This window comes from Boleophthalmus pectinirostris, unplaced genomic scaffold, assembly GCF_026225935.1.
Source record: "Boleophthalmus pectinirostris isolate CB_2022bp ecotype Guang Dong unplaced genomic scaffold, ASM2622593v1 HiC_scaffold_18, whole genome shotgun sequence".
NCBI classification, from domain to species: domain Eukaryota; kingdom Metazoa; phylum Chordata; class Actinopteri; order Gobiiformes; family Gobiidae; genus Boleophthalmus; species Boleophthalmus pectinirostris.
In genome coordinates, this window is record NW_026571133.1 from 20,017,844 (window position 1) to 20,039,514 (window position 21,671).

Genomic DNA, 21,671 nt, shown 5'->3' on the forward strand with positions numbered 1-21,671 from the left:
AAGTGCAAGAGTCAGTGCTTTCTAGGTCAAACTTTCTAAAAACATTTGGTTTGTGCTTCAAGATGCACCTTAAAATTTAGCACGTCTCAGTTTTTGATAGTAAGAAATAAAAACTGAATGTCATAATAAAATTGTATAATTTTAATTTAAATTGATAAAAATGTGTTGATATTTTGCAGATTCGTAAACAGCATTTTAGATATTTTTATTTATTATCTGTTATTTTATTAAGTACAGAATCAGTAACACACTGTTTTGTTTAGTTTATTATTATTATTATTATTTATTTTTTTTATCTGGATAATAGCTGCCTTGACAGACTGACGAAATACTCAGACCTGGCCCTGCTTAGCTCTGAGATCTGAAAAGATCAGACTTTCACAAGGAGGTTTGGTCATGTGATATATTACCATGAATCATGATATCTTTTTCTGATTATAAATTTCCAATCTTGACAAAGTCCATGTAGAGAATTATGCATTTGTCACTTTCCATTTTAAGTAAACTTTTTTGCATACATTAAACTTTGAAACACAAACAGCATAGCCATGTTCAATAATCACACACCACCACACTGTGACTTTTCACTGAACACACAGGTTGCCTTCAGGGAAAGCAGTGTATTGAATTTCTTAGTAAGTTTCCAAACACTCTAGGCTTTGCTCCCCAATAACAATTAACCTTTGAACGACGAGGCTGTGTGATCCGTGACTGCCGCCTCCAACAGCCATTACTCTGAACACAGACAAGCCAATGACATTTTAGGCCAATAAATCATGTAAATTAAGCTTTTTCAGATGTTGCTGCTGTTTTTCAGCTACCTTTGCATAGTGACAGAATTTTTTTAATTCCATAAATAGGCAACTTATACTCATTATCTTTAACATGTATCATCTTTGGTTGTAAATATGTGTGGATCCCTGACTTGTAACTCAATCATCTGCCAACCAGTTTATTGGAGGAGGATTATAGTGGTGGGTGAGCAGAGCTGTTTGTTGCGGTCTGCCTGCTGTTCTGGCTACAGGCCTCTGCCCAACTCTGTGCCCTTTATTTACACAGGCACGCCTGTCATGAGACACCATCAGGGCCTGGTGCAACTGAAGCCGCTTCAGATCACACTCAACTAATCCCAAATTTATCCACACAGTTTCAGGCCAAATCAAAACAGTTCCTAAAATAAAGTTCTAAAACAAGCACTATCTTATATTTTAGCCTGTTGTTATGGCAATCCATATCAATGAATCAACTGAATCAAATTAAGACCACTTCTCTAAATTGAAATAACAATTAGATATGATGGTCTCGTAATGGATGTTTGCATGCATCACAGGGAGTGAGGTCCAGACTGTGCATTGTTTTTGTACACACTTTACTAGGTTAATTGACCAACAGGGTCTTGTTATATTGTATTAAGTGGGCTGCTGCAAGTAGAAATTGTGAAGTTGCAATATTAGACATGCACTGACCAGTTATTGCAACGGTCCAGACCCATCTTTGTCATGGCCGCATCCCTCCCTGTAGAACAATATGAAAAATAACCTTCTAATTTTTTAGTTTAGGAGTAAGAGCTCTATCAATTGTACCTCCCTGACCAGTCGAGTAAGACCACTTGCTTTTACAATACTTTAAATACAAGCAAGGTCTGGAACAGTATCCAGTCTCCACTGTTTCGTTTTATTAACCAGCATCAGCATGATCCTCTTGTTTCAAAACAAATATGGCAATTTATGAGTCCCAAAACTGGACAGTTGTGTTATGTGTCCTATGGCCTGGTTCCAGACCCACCTGCATTCAGATAGTCAGAGGGACTGGCTCGTAATGAAACAGTTGCAGTGTGAAGCCCATTTCTGCTTCAGGGCATATGCAGAACATGTATCTTTTGTTTTGTTGCAGCTCCCTAAGGTGGAAGTAAATAACTAAATACTAATAAGAATGCAATTAAGTACAAAAATATATATTAGAATGAATTTTAGCCCCCAAATGTCAAGCCGTAAAACTTTTTGCTTTGTGCTGAGGTAGCTGTTCCCTGACCTTTTGTGACTGCTCAAAATGATATGTGATAAGCTCCAGGGAGAAGACTTCTGAGACCAAATCACTCAGCTCCTCTGACAAGTCCTGTCCCAGCTTTATCTCAGCCCTGAATATACTGTGCATGTCACCCAAATCCTCAGGCTCTCTTTGGGAACGATTCATAGTTTAATGTAAATAAATAATGAATCTTAAAGCAGTGAAACATTACAGCAAAAGTCCATGCCAGTACAAGTAGTGGTAAATTAGGACTCTAATTCAGTTAGTTTGCTGTAGAATGGCAAATTTGAGTTTCCTTACAACTAAAATACAATACAAGTTTGTTTCCTAGAAAACATCTTCTCACATTTAATGTTCAAAATAAAACAGTTGTCTCTTTTAATCATGTATGTTTTTGCATAGTATCTATGTCACAACAATTTTATGAAGAATCAATTGTATGTAATTCTTTTTTGACACCAAAAACATATAGAAACTGTTTACATAATACCTACAGTGTTACAAATGTCAGTGCCTCTTCCAGCTCCACATGCCTTTTCTGTGGCAGAGCAGAAAAGTGGAGTCTGTGTGGATGCACAGTACACATTAGAGGAGCCTCATTTGCCCTGCCATGACACTCAGTGGAACCACAGATAAGGGCTGAAGTTGAACAGCACAAACCAGCGATGCTGCCAATCACTCCTCATTTCGTCGCGCAATTTCTCTCCTGAGGAAAGACATGCACACATTGTGGTTAATTACAAGACGCTTTTATTGCTTTCTGGGAATCAGGTTGCCTTAATTAAGGAATACAGTGAAGCATTACACTATTACAATATTTTTGACTGGAAATATTATTTTCTGACCAGAAGAATGACTATTAAGTTTTTTTTTCTCAGTTATTAAGTAGCATCTAAGTAAGATATTGTGTTTGATTGCAAAGACAGGTTTTTTGTGTACACATAGTTTAGTCATGATTAGATAACAAAAAAAAGCATAAATTGGCTTTATTACTCTATTGTTGCCTGCAAAAGAAATTCTTAATAGTCCAATTAAGTTCATTAGGTCTTCTGATATAATTATGCATTAGGTTCTCATGTACAGCGCTCTATTTATTGCATACCCTGATAGTTTCGGCTGCTCTCTGCTGCCTTCCTCAGAAATGTCATGTGATATTGCCTTGAGGCATCTGGTCAGCTGATTTAAACAGATTTTGGTGCAGTTTTCCTACTTGGAGCAGAAGGACGACAACGCCATCTGCAGTCTGCATCTGGGATATAGTTCTGAAGAAGTCCGACCAAGTCTTCCAAGTAGGAAAATCTGTTTAAATCACCTGACCAGACACGTCACAGCAACGTCTCTTGACTTCACTTTACTTTTGAGGAAGGTAGCAGAGTACAGCTAAGGCCATGAAGTTATGAAATAAACAGAGGTCTATACATAAAACCCTAAAGTATAAAAGAAACAGCTCATTGAAGCCAAAGTCTATTCAGTGTCACCTCCATTACCACATGGCTCAGAGGCGAGGCCAAAGCGGTAGATCCCAAAGATATTTTAGAGCATCACTTACTGTTCTTCGCCAAGGAGGAGAGTGCTTATTGATTTTGTCAACAGAGCATTGATTTTTCTTGTCTGCTTTTGCTGCTGGACCTCTGAACCGGGACCAGATCGGCCGAAATCTGCTGCGCAGAGTCACGACTTGACTGTAGACTGTAATATACTTTTTGATGGGTCTTTTTGAGTTTTTAGATAAAGTCTTAAAAGTGCAAGGTTATCTGTAGATTTTTGACACAGTTATTTGTATTTGCTGGACAAGAATGATAGCCAACAGACTGCACATAATCCACTTCTCAGTGACTACCATTAAAGTTAGCATATTAGGCACAAGTGTCTTAAATTTTGATTGATTTGTCATGTTTTTACTTACCAATTGGTTAACCAAAATTACTCAAATTTGAAATTACAGTTGTCACCACACCGTCATGTAACACTTAAAATTGCCACCCACTAAAGTTTCCTTTAGACAGTGTCTAGAAGCCTGGGTGCTTGGTATATTTTCGTTTTTAAAAGGGAAGAGAAATGCCAGAATCTCTTACTTCCACTAAATTGATAGAAGAAGCTTTGTGAGGTTCTCTCTTGAGTTAGTGAGAACAAATCGTTACGGGTCTGCCACCTCCTGATAGTCCAAACCAAGGGGTCAATGCAGAGAAACTGCTTCTGTCTCACTTCTACAATCAGTTGTTTACAAAGTTCAACTGTTCTAACCGCTGTCCCCTCAATGTGTTACTTTTTCTCTTTTCAGGGTGCATCATTGTTTCATTTATGCCCAAAGATTCATTTCAAATCTCGCTTTCTCTTTCTGTCTCCAGTGCCATCTTGGGCTATTGTCTCCATCGCATTTGTGGCCATCATCCTGGTGCTAGCCTGCTGCTTCTGCATCTGCAAAAAGTGGATATTCAAGAAGAAAAATAAAAAGAAGGGCAAAGACAAGGGCAAAAATGCTATCAACATGAAGGACGTCATTGATGGGACCAAAACCGAGGTAAAAACGTTCAAATGTTGCGCTAACATTTTCTCTTCAGCTACTAAGATTTTAAATCTAGTTATTCATTTTAAGTTTGTTTTATTTTTTTGCATTAATTAAGTTGGAAATGTGTATGTTTGTCACTTTCATTTATAAATTTATTATAATTATTTCAACTCTACATGTTGGTATATTATGTATTTTAAGTTTATTGCTTTTACACTTAATTAAAACAAGCGTCCAATTTAATTTCAGGGATGTAACTGGAAGTCATGTAGTGACTTTCATATAAACAGTATTTGACATTTGCCTTCTGAATTTGGGTTCCTGTGAGTGTTTCCTTGTTCAAATAAGGACCTGCTCACTTGTTGAAGAGTGTGAGTAATGTTTGCTGTGCAATAAAATGGTTTTCACCCCGAGAAAAGACATCCCTAATCAGTACACAAAGACAGCACAAGTCCAATATAATGTATTTGCACTCGTCCCAAAACCCTTTTAGGTTAATGTGAATGGAGTAAATATACACATATTCATGTGTATGTCATAGACTTTTGAGATATAATACATATAAGTACATTGTCAGTCTGTGTGGCGCAGATTTCAGCAATTCATCTTTATCATCTACAGACAAGACAAACAGAATCAGCCTGTCATAAGGACGAAGACACACTAGACTACATGATTTTTTACCTCATTTAAGCCTGATTTTCTTCCTCATGATTGTGTGGGGGGAGTAGTCCAAGTAGTTCTTCTCCCAAATTATTATTTATGGAACCTTTTGTCTGTGCTGTGCCTGTGATTCTGTAAATTCTTTTTGTCGGGTAGCACCTCCAAAACCTCAAATATTGGATACTTGTGATTGTCACTACTTTGGCAACAATTCAAAAAGTGTAGAAATAGCTAAAGATATCAACACATGTCCGTGCTTAGTTTTCATTTATTAACGTCCTTACAATGACTGGAACAGGTTCCTTACCTCCAGCTTGTTCCTGTTGGCTCTTTGTAAGCAGCACATGTTAATTTGTCTTCTTTTTGAAGTTCCCTGTGGACCGCAAATCTTTCCTGAAAAACACAAATGTGTGGTGTCGTTGTCTTTTATACTTAAATATTAAGTGTGAGATTAAAAAAATCCTGGCACATGCACAACATTTTGTATACAATTTTTTAATACTCTAGTGTGTCCCAGCCTAAGGCTGTATTAATCCTGTTGCTCTGATTCATTACAAACTAATGCAGTAATTGCCTTTTCAATACATATAGTTTTTGCACAGGAGAAGCCCAAAATAAACTCTAGTTTAATCATTTTACAGCTGTCATTTTGTTATAATTTAGGTCAAGTAATTTCTCGTGGTGAACCAGAAATGTGTGTTAACTTGTGTGTGGTTGTTTTAATTTGTGTTTCTTCCTTCTATGTCCTCCTTATCTGTGTTGTGTCTGATGACTGTTCGGGATGGTCACTGGCGGTAGGTTCCCAATTGCTGTTGGATCTTCTTAAGCCTGCTGCTCTGACGTTTCAAATAGCCTCTTGACAACAACCTACTCCCATAGAAGCTAATATATGTAACTATGCATACAGTACATGTATATCTGCTGTATATATGTGCATACTAACTGCATATGCACATATATATGTATGGAAGAAAACACTGGGTCCGCAATGACAAAGTTGAACCACACTGATTTTATCCCAGGCAAAAGTCTCTTGGCTTTTGAATGTTAAATTTGCATTTCAAACGAGTGGCAGGAGGCAAATGTGGAATGATTGAGAGGCTCTACAAGTAAATGTTCTTTTGAAACTGGAGATGAAAAAGAAGCTTTTGACTAAAGTAAAAGTGTGCAGTTGCATCTATCAATTCAGGTGAAATCAATCCCACTTCATTTTACTCAAAGTTAAGTGATACAATTTAAAAACATTTGCTTTTCTCAATCATTTTACTAGCATCAGTTTTTCCACTGTAAATGAGAACAAATGTTTCAAATGAATTATTTTCAAAGGGGGAGACTATATGGCTCAGTGGAAACTTTGAAGGAATCAGTGATGTTCAGCTTTTTGCTTTCACATTAGCAACCTGACAAATGAATAGGAGCAGCCTGGAAGTACATTACAACCCCTTATTACCAACACCTCCCACCCACCGCTGGCATGATGCTTCTTAGCTTCCATCTACGTAGAGGGTTACATAAGCTTAAGGCTATGATGACAATGCAACTGTGTCTGAAGGCATCATATAACTCAGGAATGGGATTTCACAAAAGAGCACCAGTTTGTATGACAGAGAATGCTCTGCATGCTTGAAAAAAGAGATATCTTGAAAAGGCAACTTTTGATGCTGAATGAATGTCTTTGACAAGTAGTGCCTCTTCTATTGCATGTTGTACTATACTGTCCTTGACCACCTCCCCACCAGTCCCAGCCTCTATGCCCTTCACCTGCTACCCTCTCCTCACCTCCCTGCCAGGCTAAGGACACTCACAGCTCACTGTCTCTTCACACTCTTCTCAGTAACCAAAATTCTTTTCCTTCAAATAACAAGGATTATGGTCTCTTCCAGATGTCTCCATCTTTCTCTGCTTTATCCATGTCTGTCAGTACATTTATAATCCCTCCCCTCCTTTACTCATGCCTGCTCATAGCTGTCATCTCTGAAACCATCATGTGATCTTTTCTCCCTTTAAGTGAAACAGTCAGACTGTTACGACTTCAGGGGACCAGGCCCGGGGCTTTTTATGCATCACAGAGCATGTCCTGGTGTTAACTGGTGTTTTAGTGCTTGCATCCCCGTTTTCCCTTATCTATCATAAAACAAGTGGCAGCTTTTACAGGAGTAGGTCCACAGGCAGGACCTGGGCGGGGAACGGCTGGCAGGGTGCTAGCCAAAGCAACAAACAGGTGACACTGACTATTGGTGGGTGTCTCCTTCAGGCCTTGAAGGATGAGGAGGATGCAGAGACAGGGTTGACTGAGACGGAGAAGAAAGAAGCTGAGCCCAAGGAGGACCAGAAACTGGGCAAATTACAATACTCCCTGGATTACAATTTCACAGAGAACTCGGTAAGACACGGTTCTCCAGATCTTCCTGTCTGTGTGTCGTTGTTTCGAAAGCTCCTCCTGTGTAAGTATGGTCACACCCAGCCTCTGAGGTGGTCCAACTTATCATTACATCCAGAATAAAACTGATCCCAAATTATGTGTAGTTTCCCTGTAGGGCATCACCACTGCTCAAACTCAAGCTGTGCTCTATTCAGTGCATTGTACTGTGATAGTGGTCTAGTCTGCGCATCTACCAGTAAGCCTGTACCACAGGGATTTCCTCTGTAAATTTGTTTCTATCTTTCTGCATGATTTAAAACAGCCCCTCTAGATATCCATCTGCTTTGTTTTTCCACCCAATGAGTTTGAGAAGCCGGGCGAAGAAGAACATCAACTTCTTGGCTCCAGATGTTGTGTGACAGATAATAGACACGCTGCCTGATCAGCAGTACCCCTCTCTGGGGTGGCTAACTCCACATTATAAACCTAAGTGACATCCAGCTTTATTTCAGGTTAAACACAGTCAGGTTTTTCCATTTTTTCATTATATACTTGCCACTGTTTAGCTACACTTTATATAAAAGATAGCATTTTTGTGTAAATGTGGAGTACATAAAGCCATAAGAAAAAAGCCTCGAATGGCAGTTCATCTGTCTTTTAATGGGAACAATTGCATCTCATTCCATGGACATTACTGTGGTAAGAAGAGGCTGCACACTGGGGCTGGTGATAATGAATAGCTGACAGCTTTGATTCCATTGTGACAGTGACATTAAAATATTGTTTCGACTCTCTGTCTTTCATTATTAATAAACTCACACAAAGATAGTGTATTTGGGCAGTCAGGTGCAGCAGCAGCAATATTGTAGTGTATAAGTAATTTTTTAGTTATTTAATCAACTGACAAAATCTTCAGTTCTAATTAAACCAAACACTTTAATAATAACAATAATATAGTACAATATTTTGCTTTTTCGTCTTGGTAATATTTTGTACTGTACTACTGTACTTCATTGTTATTTAGTTATGTTCAATTAACTATTAATGTTTTCTTGAATACATGAATCATCTTTAGAGACTTGGTTTAATGCAGTGACTGCTTGGCTGTGTGTATTTGACACAAGTGCAAAAGTGCCGCAGATCAAAGTGAGGACAGACACTGAGGTCTGTGGATACAGCCTCTGGTGTTGATGACACTGGCTTTAAACACTAATGAGACTTTGGTTTTGTAAAAGACCCAAATCACTCAGAGAGCACTGACGCGGCGAGATCAGGCAAATACACAGCAAATGAAGCACAAAGAGAGCTCTTAGCACAGCGGGAAGGGAATTATAATGCCATTCCTACTTTCAACATCATTACCATATTCATTGCTTTCTTTGCCAGTCAAGAGCAGGCCATTTGTATTGTGTCCAGACAGAATATATGAATTTCAGCATCATTATGGAGCAATGAATTTTAACACATTCCCACTTAACCTCACCAATGCACCCCAAAAATGCTACCGTACCTTTTTGTATTTATGTAGGTGCATAAAGCAAAATGAAAAAAACAAGTTGTCCAAACTAAGATTAACCATAATCTCTCATGCAACCATGCGCTATATAAACAAGCAACAAAGCTCAAGAAAAGACATAATACCAGATATCTGCCGACTGCTGCAAGCAACCATTGCCCATGGTTAATCAAAAGCTCTGGGCCTAAAAATATTCACAAACCAGTGTAGCAAGTAAAAAACGAAAGCCTTTTAATTACATTTACCAATTTGAATAACTACCATGCAGTTAGATATTTCATGACTCAATGTGAAAATGAGCAAATTAAAGACATTACCTGGTTGATTAATTTTTAATTACTCCTTCTAGTATTCACGGAAGCAAAATAACATCTTATTAGTGCTCTGCGTGAAGCTCAAATTTTTAGTTTTAGTTATTCAAAATCACACACTAAATACATGCTGTTTTTTTATTTTTATTATAAGCCATGTAAACCATGTAAGTGTTTTTGAAATTATTTAGGGGAGAACATATGAGGTGATACACATCCATGGTTATGAAATCAAAACCTCAAAATTGCAAAGATGACAGCTATAATAATTGTGTATCATCTTTTTGATATGTTCTATATAACAAACGGCTCTAAGATGTATTTAGGGTGCAATTACATTGAGTCTGCTCTATCTATTGAATCCATGACAGGAAGTCATTTGAGTGTTTGCAGTGGTAATGTCGGGGAAAGGGTGCATAATCTGGAGAGCAGTTAATTATTCTATGATGCACCATCTGTTCGTCAATGCATTTTCTTGTGCTCACTCTGTCATGTATGATTACCGTGTTTGAAACCTTGTGTGTGAATGTAATCAATACACAATTCATTACCATTAAATATTACTTGGTCATATGAAACTGTATGGGTGATCATTTTACATTTGTTGTACACATAATATACAGGAGGATGTTTATTTATATGAAGATATTTTTATTGATTCCACAATGGAGCACATTAATTAATAATAATAAACAAAAAAGACAACCCAATTTGTTATGGTAGAACAAGTCTGGTCTAGAGGTATTTCTCACTTTACTTGCCTGGTCCACTCTGCTGCATACCCTGTTATGGTAGTGCCCTGATGGCAGCCTGACAGCTGTACAGCTCCATGGTTCGGTGCCCTGGTCAGCCTCCAGATTGCCGCTTGATGGCAGCTGATAGGAAGTTGATTGACTGACTAGCTGAGCCTTCTGAGAGCTCTTTGAGTGGATGCTCTGACTGGCAGCTCAATCAGCCTCCCAGCCTCCTCCATTGTGGTTATCAATTATCAGCCTCAGGTAAAGAGAAACTTCCCTCATTGCAAAGCTGACACGTACTGACCTTTCCTAACTCCGTGGCCACTGGCAGCCCAGCAGACATGACCTCATAGTGGCACCACATCTCAGCCCACTGACACCAACTCATCCTCAACTGCTACTAGAAACAATAATGACACCCACCTTAAGAAGCAGTGCCCCTGTTGCTTCGATAGTGCATATATGTGACTGTCAGGGCACCGAAACCTGCGATAAAGTCATCTGTGGGCACAAAGTCTCATTTAATCTTTGTCTTTCTTCCTCAGCTCATTGTAGGGATCATTCAGGCAGCAGAGTTGCCTGCTATGGACATGGGTGGCACTTCTGACCCATATGTAAAGGTCTACCTGCTGCCTGACAAGAAGAAGAAGTTTGAGACCAAGGTTCACAGAAAGACCCTCAATCCTGTTTTCAATGAACAGTTCACATTCAAGGTAATTACCTCACATAAAGCAATATTTTAGAAGGTGATTTCTCTATTTAATAAATGCTTGGTTCCACAGTCTTATTTGGCATGCAGCTTGATGCAGACAGTAAGCAGGTGGCAAAATAACAGGCTCTAGACAGAATACCCTTTTGTTGGCATATTTTTGACCATTCACATCCCATATACACACATAGATAGCTCCTGAATAACTGGCAACCAAACAAACCTACTGTGAAAGGATATGTATTTAACACACTTATTATTGGTTATATTGTATGTGAGAATTTTAAAATCCTATTAGTCAAATGGCTTTCAAGATTATTTAGAAAAACAGATTTAAGCAGTCAAAGAAAAGTCACATGTTAAAAAAGCATAATGTGATACTGTGTCTATGAATACTTTACCAAATGCAATATATATTTGTATTCTAATCAGTGCATTTCCTTTTGCCTAGGTTCCTTATGTCGAGCTTGGTGGAAAGACGCTTGTAATGACAGTGTATGACTTTGACCGCTTCTCCAAACACGACGCTATTGGTGACATTAAAGTGCCTATGAACAAGGTGGACTTCAGCCACATAACAGAAGAGTGGCGAGATCTGCAGAGCGCTGAAAAGGAGGAGGTACAGCCCAGATTGGCAATCACATAAACAATTTAAGGTCAACAAGATTTTAAGGTCAAGGGTTACATATTACATTTCGACATCTTGTATTAACATTATGCTAACATTTACAAAAGCACTGTCATTATTTCTGATGCTTTTGCTCCAACCGTAAATGCAGTAGCGTGGCTGATGTAATCCCTCTCTCCCAGAAATGTCACTTAATCAGATGTCCACACTTCCCCTTCAATTAATAGAGTATGACTTTCCAGGCTGCAGTTCAGGAGATTCAATTTTCATGGTAAATGTCATGGCATATAGCATGTGTTGCTAGGAGAAGGGTTTTTTTTTTTTTTTTTTTTTTTTAGTTCTCGTTTAGTTCAAAATAAAGGTTAATTACAATAATACAGAACCAAATGTGCTTTTACTTTTTTTTTTTTTAGAAGAGTTAACTCTCAGGGCTCAGTAGTTTGTTGAGGGCAGCTCTGGCTCCCACCTCTTACTGAAATATTTATCAGGTGCTTGCTCCAGCTCTAGTGATGTGGCATTTAGAAGTAATAGATAGTTATTACAGGCTGGGGAGACATCATACTGTATTGTTAAGTACTGTGCACCTCATCCTCTATTGTAAACGCACTGTACTCATGTTGTTAGTAACATTAATTTAGCTCTGTCACCTTTGAGTTCTCATACCAATAAAATGTAATCTTACTTCAGATTGTTAAATGCATGTAATTTCCAGTTACAGACAGTATCAGCCACTGCTCTTTGGACAAACTAAGTGCATTAGTTAAGTAACCCATCTTAAGTGCACACCAAAGTTAAATGTTAAGGTCAAAGTGACCAGTTCCTTAAGCGACCTTATACTGAAAAACCAACAGGTGGCATTTACTGTTCTTGGGAAATATCAAAGAGCAAAGTCTCTTATATAACAACTACTCTTACTGCCATCAGGCTCTTTTGTTTAATAAGATACATGTATTTTGAGACATTTTAGAAAACATGCCACAAAGATAACAGTCTTTTGGGTTTAATGGTTGTATTAAAAGGATAGTTACATTTAAACAGTGTTATTTAAAAATAACAGTTTCATTTAGCTCAAGTTAAATGGATGAAAACTCTAGACAGCATGTACACAAAAAATATTTATTATTAATCCATTACTTTATTAATCATTACTGTTTTTAATTTAAACATGTTGTATTTGTGCTCCATAGCAAGAGAAGCTGGGTGATATCTGCTTCTCTCTGCGTTACGTCCCAACTGCTGGCAAGTTGACGGTGGTCATTCTGGAGGCCAAGAATCTGAAGAAGATGGACGTGGGTGGTCTTTCAGGTAAAGATGAGTTCATCTGCACACACCTGACCCTAACCACTCCAATCCTCACTGCTACGCTCTCAATAAACTAATGAACACAGCAGGCAGTAGTAGACTCAGTATTGCAATGATACAAAAAGTGAAAATATGAGTCTTTGCAGTGGCTCACATACACCACGTAGGAGTGTTGTGATGTCATGGTAACGGAGCATGCTGATGGGAGAGGAGTGGAATTCTGCCTCAGACGCCCACAAGTTCACAGCATTCACAAACAACATGGGGCCACAACACTACACTATGCATTAGCAAAGGATGGAAATAATCACAAGAAAAATAGTAGACCTTATTCTGTATATTCCAATCAAAACATATGTAACATTATATTTAATTACAAACATTATTTTGGTCAATAAAGAATGGTCTTGAGAAACATTTTAGCCCCAATAGGTTGCAGTTATATCAAATACTGATAATATTGCAATCATCAATATTAACAAACTATTTTAAACTGCAGTAAGTCTGATTAGAATTAAAATAACACTGTATAACAGTGTTTACAGTGTTATTTGGCCATTTTGTGGTTAATTTTACAGTGAACCTCAACGAAAATATTTATAGGCAATGCACATTTCAGTTGGATTGCCATAATTTTGAGTTATTTGTTTTCTTCAACATAACTACAATTAAACCACATTTCAGCAAGTTTTAGTTTGACTTTCACCAGATCTTCATCAGATTGATGGTCAGCTGTAGATACAGTTTGAAATATAATTTTCACAGTTTGGCAACAATTTCGCTATAAGACCCAAGACCAGTGCAACATTTTATATACAAGTTTTACATTCAACTTTTCATGTCCTGCTTCTGTCTATCATACTGCCACATCTCCATCTGAAATGACTGCCTAATAAAATAATGGGGTTCAGAGTCAGACAGTCCCACACTCTCCACCGCTCCATCACCTCCTTGACTTTATACAGAGGCTTCATTTCAAATTCCCAGTGCACTCTTTTCTCTCGCCTCGGCTCCTTTTGGTGCAATTACCATACACCTGGGCCCTCTTGCTTTATGCCCAACAGCCGCTTCTCCATCTTGGCCTAAGCGCCCAGCCGAAGAGTAATACAGTGCACATTAAAAAGTAGCAGCTCACTTTTAGGCCGGCTGAGCAGATATTTGATTGTTAAAAAATACGGATTTAGATCCTGGTATGACCTGTGCTTTTCTGTAATGTTAGACATTGCATTATCAGGAAAAAAAATTAAGTGGATTGTTTACTTAAATTTATTTTTGTATAGTCCAAATTGAGTCACCTTCCATGTCTTAATAAAACTGATGATTTAAACAACAGAAAGTTAGAAAGTTATTGAAACATTCCTTGTTAATAAGAATCTGAAGTGTTTTATGTCTTTTGACAAGCAGATTAACCAGCACTCACTGGAAACAAACAAATGAATAACTGTCCTAGAGCACCCCGTGCTCTTTAAGCATCCTTCTTGGCAAGGAAAAACTTCACAAAACCCAGTGATAAGTGGAAACGTCAAGGAGAACCACAGTGAAGGAGAGATCCACTCTCATGGATGAGCACATTCAAGACACTGTGGTTCTCCTTAGGATCCCTTTTTTTCCAAACACTAATTGCGTCACACAGTTTTAATTGGAAACAACCATAAATATTCTAAATTACACTTGAGTTTGATTGTAGCAGATCCTTGTTCTGCGAGTGTGTTCTTAAAGGAGCAGCAGATGGATGAAATAATGTGCAGGTCCCTAATAACAATAATTAGCCTCTATCCACAGGGCGCCTTAAGGAGGAGGACAAGTAATTGATGGCCCAGGATCAGCCTTCTGCTCTATTGTCATCCTGTTTACCATGCCTAATTATGGCTCACAGAGGAAGATGTGGGTATTACCATTAACCAATGTATAATCAGAAATAATTCTTTTCATTGGCCCTTAGTGAATCACCCTCCAAATGTTCCCTCATGCTGTGCTCTCACCCAGACTTTTGAAATACATTTTGTTTGTATAAATACCCTGAGCCTTACTTAAATAGGGCTGATGTCTATAGCAGCATGCTCTTTAGTTGCCTCCTTAGACTAACTTTAGCTTCTTATAGACACTTCTTTCTCTCCACACATGGTAGCGTGTGTGTTCATTAGTGGTTCACATTCATGCTTCCACTCACTTTAAAAGGCTGGTGGGTAGTGCATTAGTTGAATTTGAAAAGGAAATGGGTCACAAAAGCCTTCTACTGTAGCTACAGAAACTTCCAACAAATCTCAACCTCCTGCTGTTGTATCATGTTGTCTGCTGCTCTCAGACTCTGACAATCAGGCTTATTGTCTGGTTAGAATAGTGCATTTACAGTGTCCCAGCTAGCCTTGTATCACAGCATGCTACACTATTAAAGGTGACTCACACTTAAGGCTAAGTGTCTGAAGCTGTGAGTGCTCAGGCCAGGCTCCTGTACATCTCTGCTGCTCCTATATTTCCCATTGAGCTGACACATAACCAGGTTAAAGGGCCCTATGGGAGCACATCGCTGCGTAACTGTGATAATGAACCACCGAAGTACTGATCTCTCTCAGCTGCAGGCTCTATTTGTTTTCATCCTTTGGAAACTTAAGTTCCCTAAAATTCATTGAGGCACAACATTTATGACGCAAAGCCCTTAGAGAAGCAAGTCATTTAAAACTAATTAGGGAATACAAAATACAGTTTGTTGGTGTGGTGTGCATTCTTTCAGATTTTGCTTCAGTACAATCTATTTCAAAGATGTAGGTAATGAGGTAAGGAATTGTTGCAGAGGGATTTCCAAGCCCTTACATAATTAAAATACATTGCATAACTGAGATTGTTGTTCATCTTTCTCATGGGTTCAAGTGCACATTAAAGTCATTCTGAAAGAGTGCGATGTACTGTATACATGGCAATTACAAAAAATCTCTATTGATTTTATAATTACCTAATTACACACATAGCAGATCATTATTTACAGCCTAACAATAAAATAGATAGTAGTCCATAATAAGTACCTTATAAGCACTAAATAAGTTGAGGCTGATGTCTGTGCTTCACCTCATAAAATGAAGGATACTGGACTTGGATGTGTGTCCATGGAGCATGTGTGCTATACACATATATGTGAAGAGGAACCATTGCATCACGACCTCTGCTATTCACCCATAAAATGGCAGAGATTACATCCGTCTGGGATGAAACTGCAAAATGGGCCGGATATGAGCTACGCTGAGCCTCCCAGAGCTCAATAATGCCAAGCTCTCATCTGCTGGCCACAAAGATAAGAAGTGCCTGGATAGCAGCGATGTGGTGCCACAGGTGTCTTCTCTTTCGAGCTCTTTCAGCATTGGAAGTGGTTATCTTGCATAATTCCATTCAGCTGTTGCATTATATTTATTCAGAGCCACTCACCAATACAAGAGGACACCTGACACGTGCTGCCGCATTTGTGAATTGTGTTAGACATATTTGTCTTTGGTCTTCATTCATGATTCTCAGTAAAACATATAATCTGGTTTTAGAGTACATGTCACATATTGTTCAAAAAAGGACGGTCATAATTTTACATAAATCTATAGTAATTTGCATTCTCACCGAACTATAAAAATGGACAAGACATTTGTTTATCCACATAAACCTTTTTCTGAGCAAAGTATTGTTCATCTGTTGTGTTAAAGCTGGAGGGATTATTTTACTAATTGTTAAAATAACAGTTCTTGTTATGCCAACATGATTGAAACTTTTTGTTAATTGTTCCTTTGCTACCCCAAAATTATTGTGCTAAAAAAAAAACATATAATCAAGACAAGAAAAAGGACAGTGCTAATCACCTTTTAAAAACTAACCAGTGAATTCCACATCTTTTGTAGTTGTGCATTAATATGCAGACACAGAACAATCAGTCATGGCAGTTTGATGAAGCTAAATAAATCAGCAGAAGTAGTGTGTCAAATACCCCAAATCACTGGACTGTTTTCAGACACGCACACTTTACCTGATTGTCTGAAAGTGGATAAGGACGGGAAGAGAGACCACTATGTGCCACTTGAGATGGCCCGGACAGATGGAAAATGAGGCTCTTGAATGAATTGGTTTAACTGACTAATGTAAACACATAAAGCCATAATGTAGTTGAGATGGCTTATTATTGCAATATAATACGTGTTTTGTTGTGCAGATCCATATGTGAAGATCCACCTGATGCAAAATGGCAAGAGGCTTAAGAAAAAGAAAACGACAATCAAGAAGAACACCCTCAACCCTTACTACAATGAGTCCTTTAGCTTTGAAGTCCCATTTGAACAAATTCAGGTATGGAGATTTGGGCTATGTGTTATGTGCATATCAGATGTGTTAAAGGTGCACTGTGTAACTTCACTGTGAGTGGGTTGTGTTCATGAAGATGTTTATTGATTTGCCTTAAAAATATCCTCATTGTGACGTTGAACTTACTTGTTGACATGATTCGAGCAAGTTACTAGATTATACAGTAAGACTGTATGTCAAGTTACTTCTGTCTAAACAAATTATAATAATTATTCATAAATACCACTTTAATACCATTGTGGAACATTCCAGTTATCCACTAGAAATTGTGTTGTGCTTTTTCATTGCTGGTGCCACCCTGCATGTGTTAAATCACAGAAATCAATGTTTACTTCAGTGTACAAATGGATAAGAAAGAAGTATTTTTTCAGGATCTTATGAAATGAAGAATCTTCTCAGGCATGGTAGTAATAAAGTAAAAGTTCAAATTGTCACAGCTGACAAATCACACTTTTGGCCACAAACCTCTTCATTTCATTTTAAACTATTATGATCCCAATCAAGCCTATCCAAACAAGGCACTATTTCTCCACTCTCATTCAAATGTGTTTTTAGCATTTTCAAGTCTTATCACACCCGCGCCCACCAGGTTCAGCAAAAAGTACTTCAAAATGAAACATAAACTTTGAATCAGTCTGAGGCATTTACTACTAAAAGTTGAAAGTTGCTGCTGTGTAATTAGAAATCTCAAATTCAAGCAACCAATAAGTAATTTAATACATTAAAACATCATCAATCATAATCAATATTACCTTTTTGGGGCTTGTGCAGCAGTAGATCTGATTTAAAAGTCCTTCAGGGATTTTTAATTACAAAGTCATTATGTTTTAGAAAACTGACACTGTTTAATTTCTTAATCAATTTGCTAGCAGGTATGTTCCCTTTGAAATTAAAAGCTGCAAATTAATCTCTTTTTTTAATCAGAATGTGCTGAACTATTCATCTAAACCTGTTCAGTGGATCTCAGTAATTAGTCTTTAGATTTTAACTTCTGTAAAACTCACACACAATTTGGTTTGGTTGTCCCCAGAGAAAGCACTTCCAACAGCATTTATGTTGCAAACCAATCACAGTGAACTCCCATAAGCAACAGATGACAGTAGTTACGCAGTAATCACAGATAAAAGGATAATTGTGTAATTGCAATGTGTGTTTTTTTTTCTTCTTTTTTTTTCTTTTTCATCACAGGGATATAGAAGTATATACAAGTATTAGTACTGTGACAGTATAAGTTAAAAGTGAACACATGCTCACACACACACGCAAAACAAACATTCTTATATTCAACTCTAATATCATTAACAAGTTACCATGCTTCCTGTTACACTATAAATGTAAAAAGCCATGAAACAATCAGATAAACTGCTGGGTTACCTCAGAATATTTTTTAATGAATGCTAACTTTAGTGTAGTAATACCTTAAGATCTCTACTCTCTTTTCCATGAAGTGATGACTCAATCCCGAGCTGTATAGAGGCAAGAAGGTGATGAATACTCCATGAAAAGTTACTTAGTGCACCTTTAGTGTGTGATTAAATTATGATTATATTACATATTATTCCTGAATATTTTCTCACTTTGATGGCTACTGTTGTCTATCTCACTGCCCTGACTTGTCCATCCTCTACTTGTGTCTACAGAAAGTGCAGGTTGTTATAACTGTTCTAGACTATGACAAGATCGGCAAGAATGATGCAATTGGGAAGGTCTTTGTTGGCCTGAACAGCTCAGGGACAGAGCTACGCCACTGGTCTGACATGCTGGCCAACCCGAGGAGACCCATCGCCCAGTGGCATGTGCTCAAGCCAGAAGAGGAGGTGGACGCGCAGCTCTCCACCAAGAAATAGACAGGGGCCCTTTCAGCACCTGCCTTGTAGTACTCTTTAGCCAGTATGTGTAAATACCTCAGTGATATATAGGCCCATTTATGTAATCTGCCCCTCCACCTACATTCGAGCTTTATTGCCCCTTAATTCCACCCACAATATGATTTGTTCAAATTCCCTGTGGCCTCCTAAATCATTTCTTGTTTTCTACAACACTCATTCTTTTATGGCTTTTGTTCAAATTTGTTTTTCCATTGTCATTACCCAGTTGGCCCTGACCAAAAGCCCCTTCTTTTAAGCAATATGATCTGTATAGATAGCGCATGACTGAAAGAATTTATTGTACCACAGTTGTATATATAAGTATGCAGACAAAATGATTTCTAGTTTATGTGTTTGTATGTTGTTACCCGTTTCCTAATCTGTGTATATCTTGATGTTTTTAATAAGATGTTCTATTTTAAATTATGTAAATGCAGATATAGAGGAAAGCCAATATTATGTATATCCCAGGATATAAAAATTCTACCTTATTACCTTATTGCATTCCACAAAATACCAACCTGAGATGCTAGTGGAATTATATAGACATTGTAAAGGCCAATGTTCTTTATATAGTTATATATTGAGATGATTCAGATGATTCACTGCAGTAAAGGCCAACCTTTTAAAATATACTGTATGTGCACATGAAATCCAAAATAAGGCCATTAACTACTATGGTTCTGTAGGACAAAATTATGCTGCTGGAAATTATACAAGCACATGATTTCTTACAACGTTTTATACTTGCTCAGAAAACCTCTGTTGAGTTGATGCAAGCTGGTAAGAGTCAATGCAAACCAGTTAGCATCCTTTTAATTTCTTGTCTGGCAGAATCTGGAGGGTCCTTCATTTATTTTACATATCATACCACAAAAGTAGACCCAAATAATACTCTTCTACTCACTAAAAAAATCCAGTTTATAAAAAAGCACCAACTTGTAGCCATTGTGTCCTTAATGCTGGTAGTTGTAACTTCTTACTTTGAACAGCCTTGTCATTGTTAGAGGTGTCCTACACTTCACCTGGGGTCAGAGGAAGAAAATATAAGTTTTGAGAGACTCTTTAAAGATGAATATTTTTAAAGCAATTTAGCGTCTTAACTATTTTTCGTAACCTGCATGATTTTTTTTACAATCTTTAGTAAAAGGCTATAAAGGTTGTAGTGATCTTTTTGACACTGGGGGCTGTCTCTATACCATATAGGTTACTGTGCCCTTGCCTTCAATCAAGAGTTGAGTTACACTTGAGGTTGCTGTGTATAAATTACAGTTAACTGACTGACTTATGTGAGGTGAATTCTGAAAAACACTGCCATTTTCGAGAGGCATCTCATATAGAGGGCCTCTCATCATGCACACTACCACTTCCTATAGTGGACGTAGCTTTGGCAATGTCTTTGGCTGCACCGGTGCCCTCAGTCGCAGTCTTTGCTTTGTGTTGCCTTCTGAACAGTGACAATAGAGCTAGCCTTGTTAAAACTGCCAATTTACCTTTCACGTGGCTGCTGTTTTGCACTGGATGTCTTTGAACTAGTTTGTTGACTTTACAAACCATTACTTAATATGGTGGCTTTCTTCTTTCTACCAGCAGGAGACCCTTCCACCTGCTCAATCAGATGAAAATGGGAAAGTAATGACAAATCAATTAGTTCTGTTTTTGTTGTTGGTGTGCTGCTACACAAAAGGAGAAAACCGTAAAAGTTAATGGTCTATGTAGGCGATTAGTCTATCACATCCTTTACTACGGGTCCAATCGAAAGAAGGAACAAGTTTAATCCATGAAAACCATAAAGTCTCTTATCTTGGAGGAACCTCTTGCATATACTCAATGCTATAGCTTCAGGAGGACGTATAAATGTTTTCAATGTTATTGTGTAGTTGATAGCACTATTATGAAAAGCTACTTGTCATTCCATAGGAGTCTCTTGAGGACTGCTTTGTGTATCACTGTGACTGCCGTGTGTGCTTATAGAGATGTAGATTTATCAGTAGGTAGCGATACAGTCTGTTCTGTAGTGATGTCGTAGCGTTTAATTCCATTTTCCCTTCTACATGCAGAGAGAGAGATTGTGGCAGTGCATGTCCTTGGACAGGCATAAAGAAAATACATAAATATAACAAAAAGGCCAGATGTTTTTTGGATCGCTTCACACAGCATTCTGTTGAGCACTGTGCAATACTTCTATGTTCATCCCATAGTGTTTTGTGGGTGGCATTACCCCCCAAAAAGACCCTAACCCTAAAATGGATGATCCCAGTGAGTGCGTGACACAGCAGACTTAGATTCAGCCTGTAGGTTGGAGCTTGACATCGTTTGAACTCTTTGTAGGGTTTCTCCATTTTTACAGGTTTGTTTCTCTTCTTGCACACAGTTGCAGCATCAGGAGTTTCAGGGAGTATTAGTTACACCAAACTAGATGCTATGTTTAAAAAGCCCCTCCAAATGGCATGTACATATTTACAAAGTCTAGTCCAAATGTATCTAGAAGAAAGTGTCCTGAATATGACTACCACAGAGTTTCTATTGATCATCCATGAACTGTACTTTATCTGTTGTTTATGTTCATGGATAATATGAACATTTAATTTCTGTGTTATTTATATTGTTGATTCAAAATCCCTTTTTATATTTGAGATGAATGTACAGTGTGAAACTGTGTGAATTTCTTTTACTTTGAGATTATATGTATTTTGCACTTTTTGT

General features: G+C 37.9%; 1 protein-coding gene across 1 annotated transcript in view; it reads left to right on the forward strand.

The window, feature by feature from the left end:
• The window catches only part of syt1a (synaptotagmin Ia), a 47,783-nt gene extending 28,657 nt beyond the window's left edge, over positions 1-19,126 (forward strand). Inside the window, exons 3-9 of the mRNA XM_055153715.1 lie at positions 4,377-4,549; positions 7,455-7,583; positions 10,672-10,839; positions 11,287-11,454; positions 12,651-12,768; positions 16,949-17,082; positions 18,738-19,126. Of these exons, the coding sequence (XP_055009690.1) occupies positions 4,377-4,549; positions 7,455-7,583; positions 10,672-10,839; positions 11,287-11,454; positions 12,651-12,768; positions 16,949-17,082; positions 18,738-18,944 (1,097 nt within the window). The 3' untranslated portion in view covers positions 18,945-19,126. The remainder of the gene's footprint in view (positions 1-4,376; positions 4,550-7,454; positions 7,584-10,671; positions 10,840-11,286; positions 11,455-12,650; positions 12,769-16,948; positions 17,083-18,737) is intronic.
• The last annotated feature ends 2,545 nt before the right edge of the window (positions 19,127-21,671 follow it).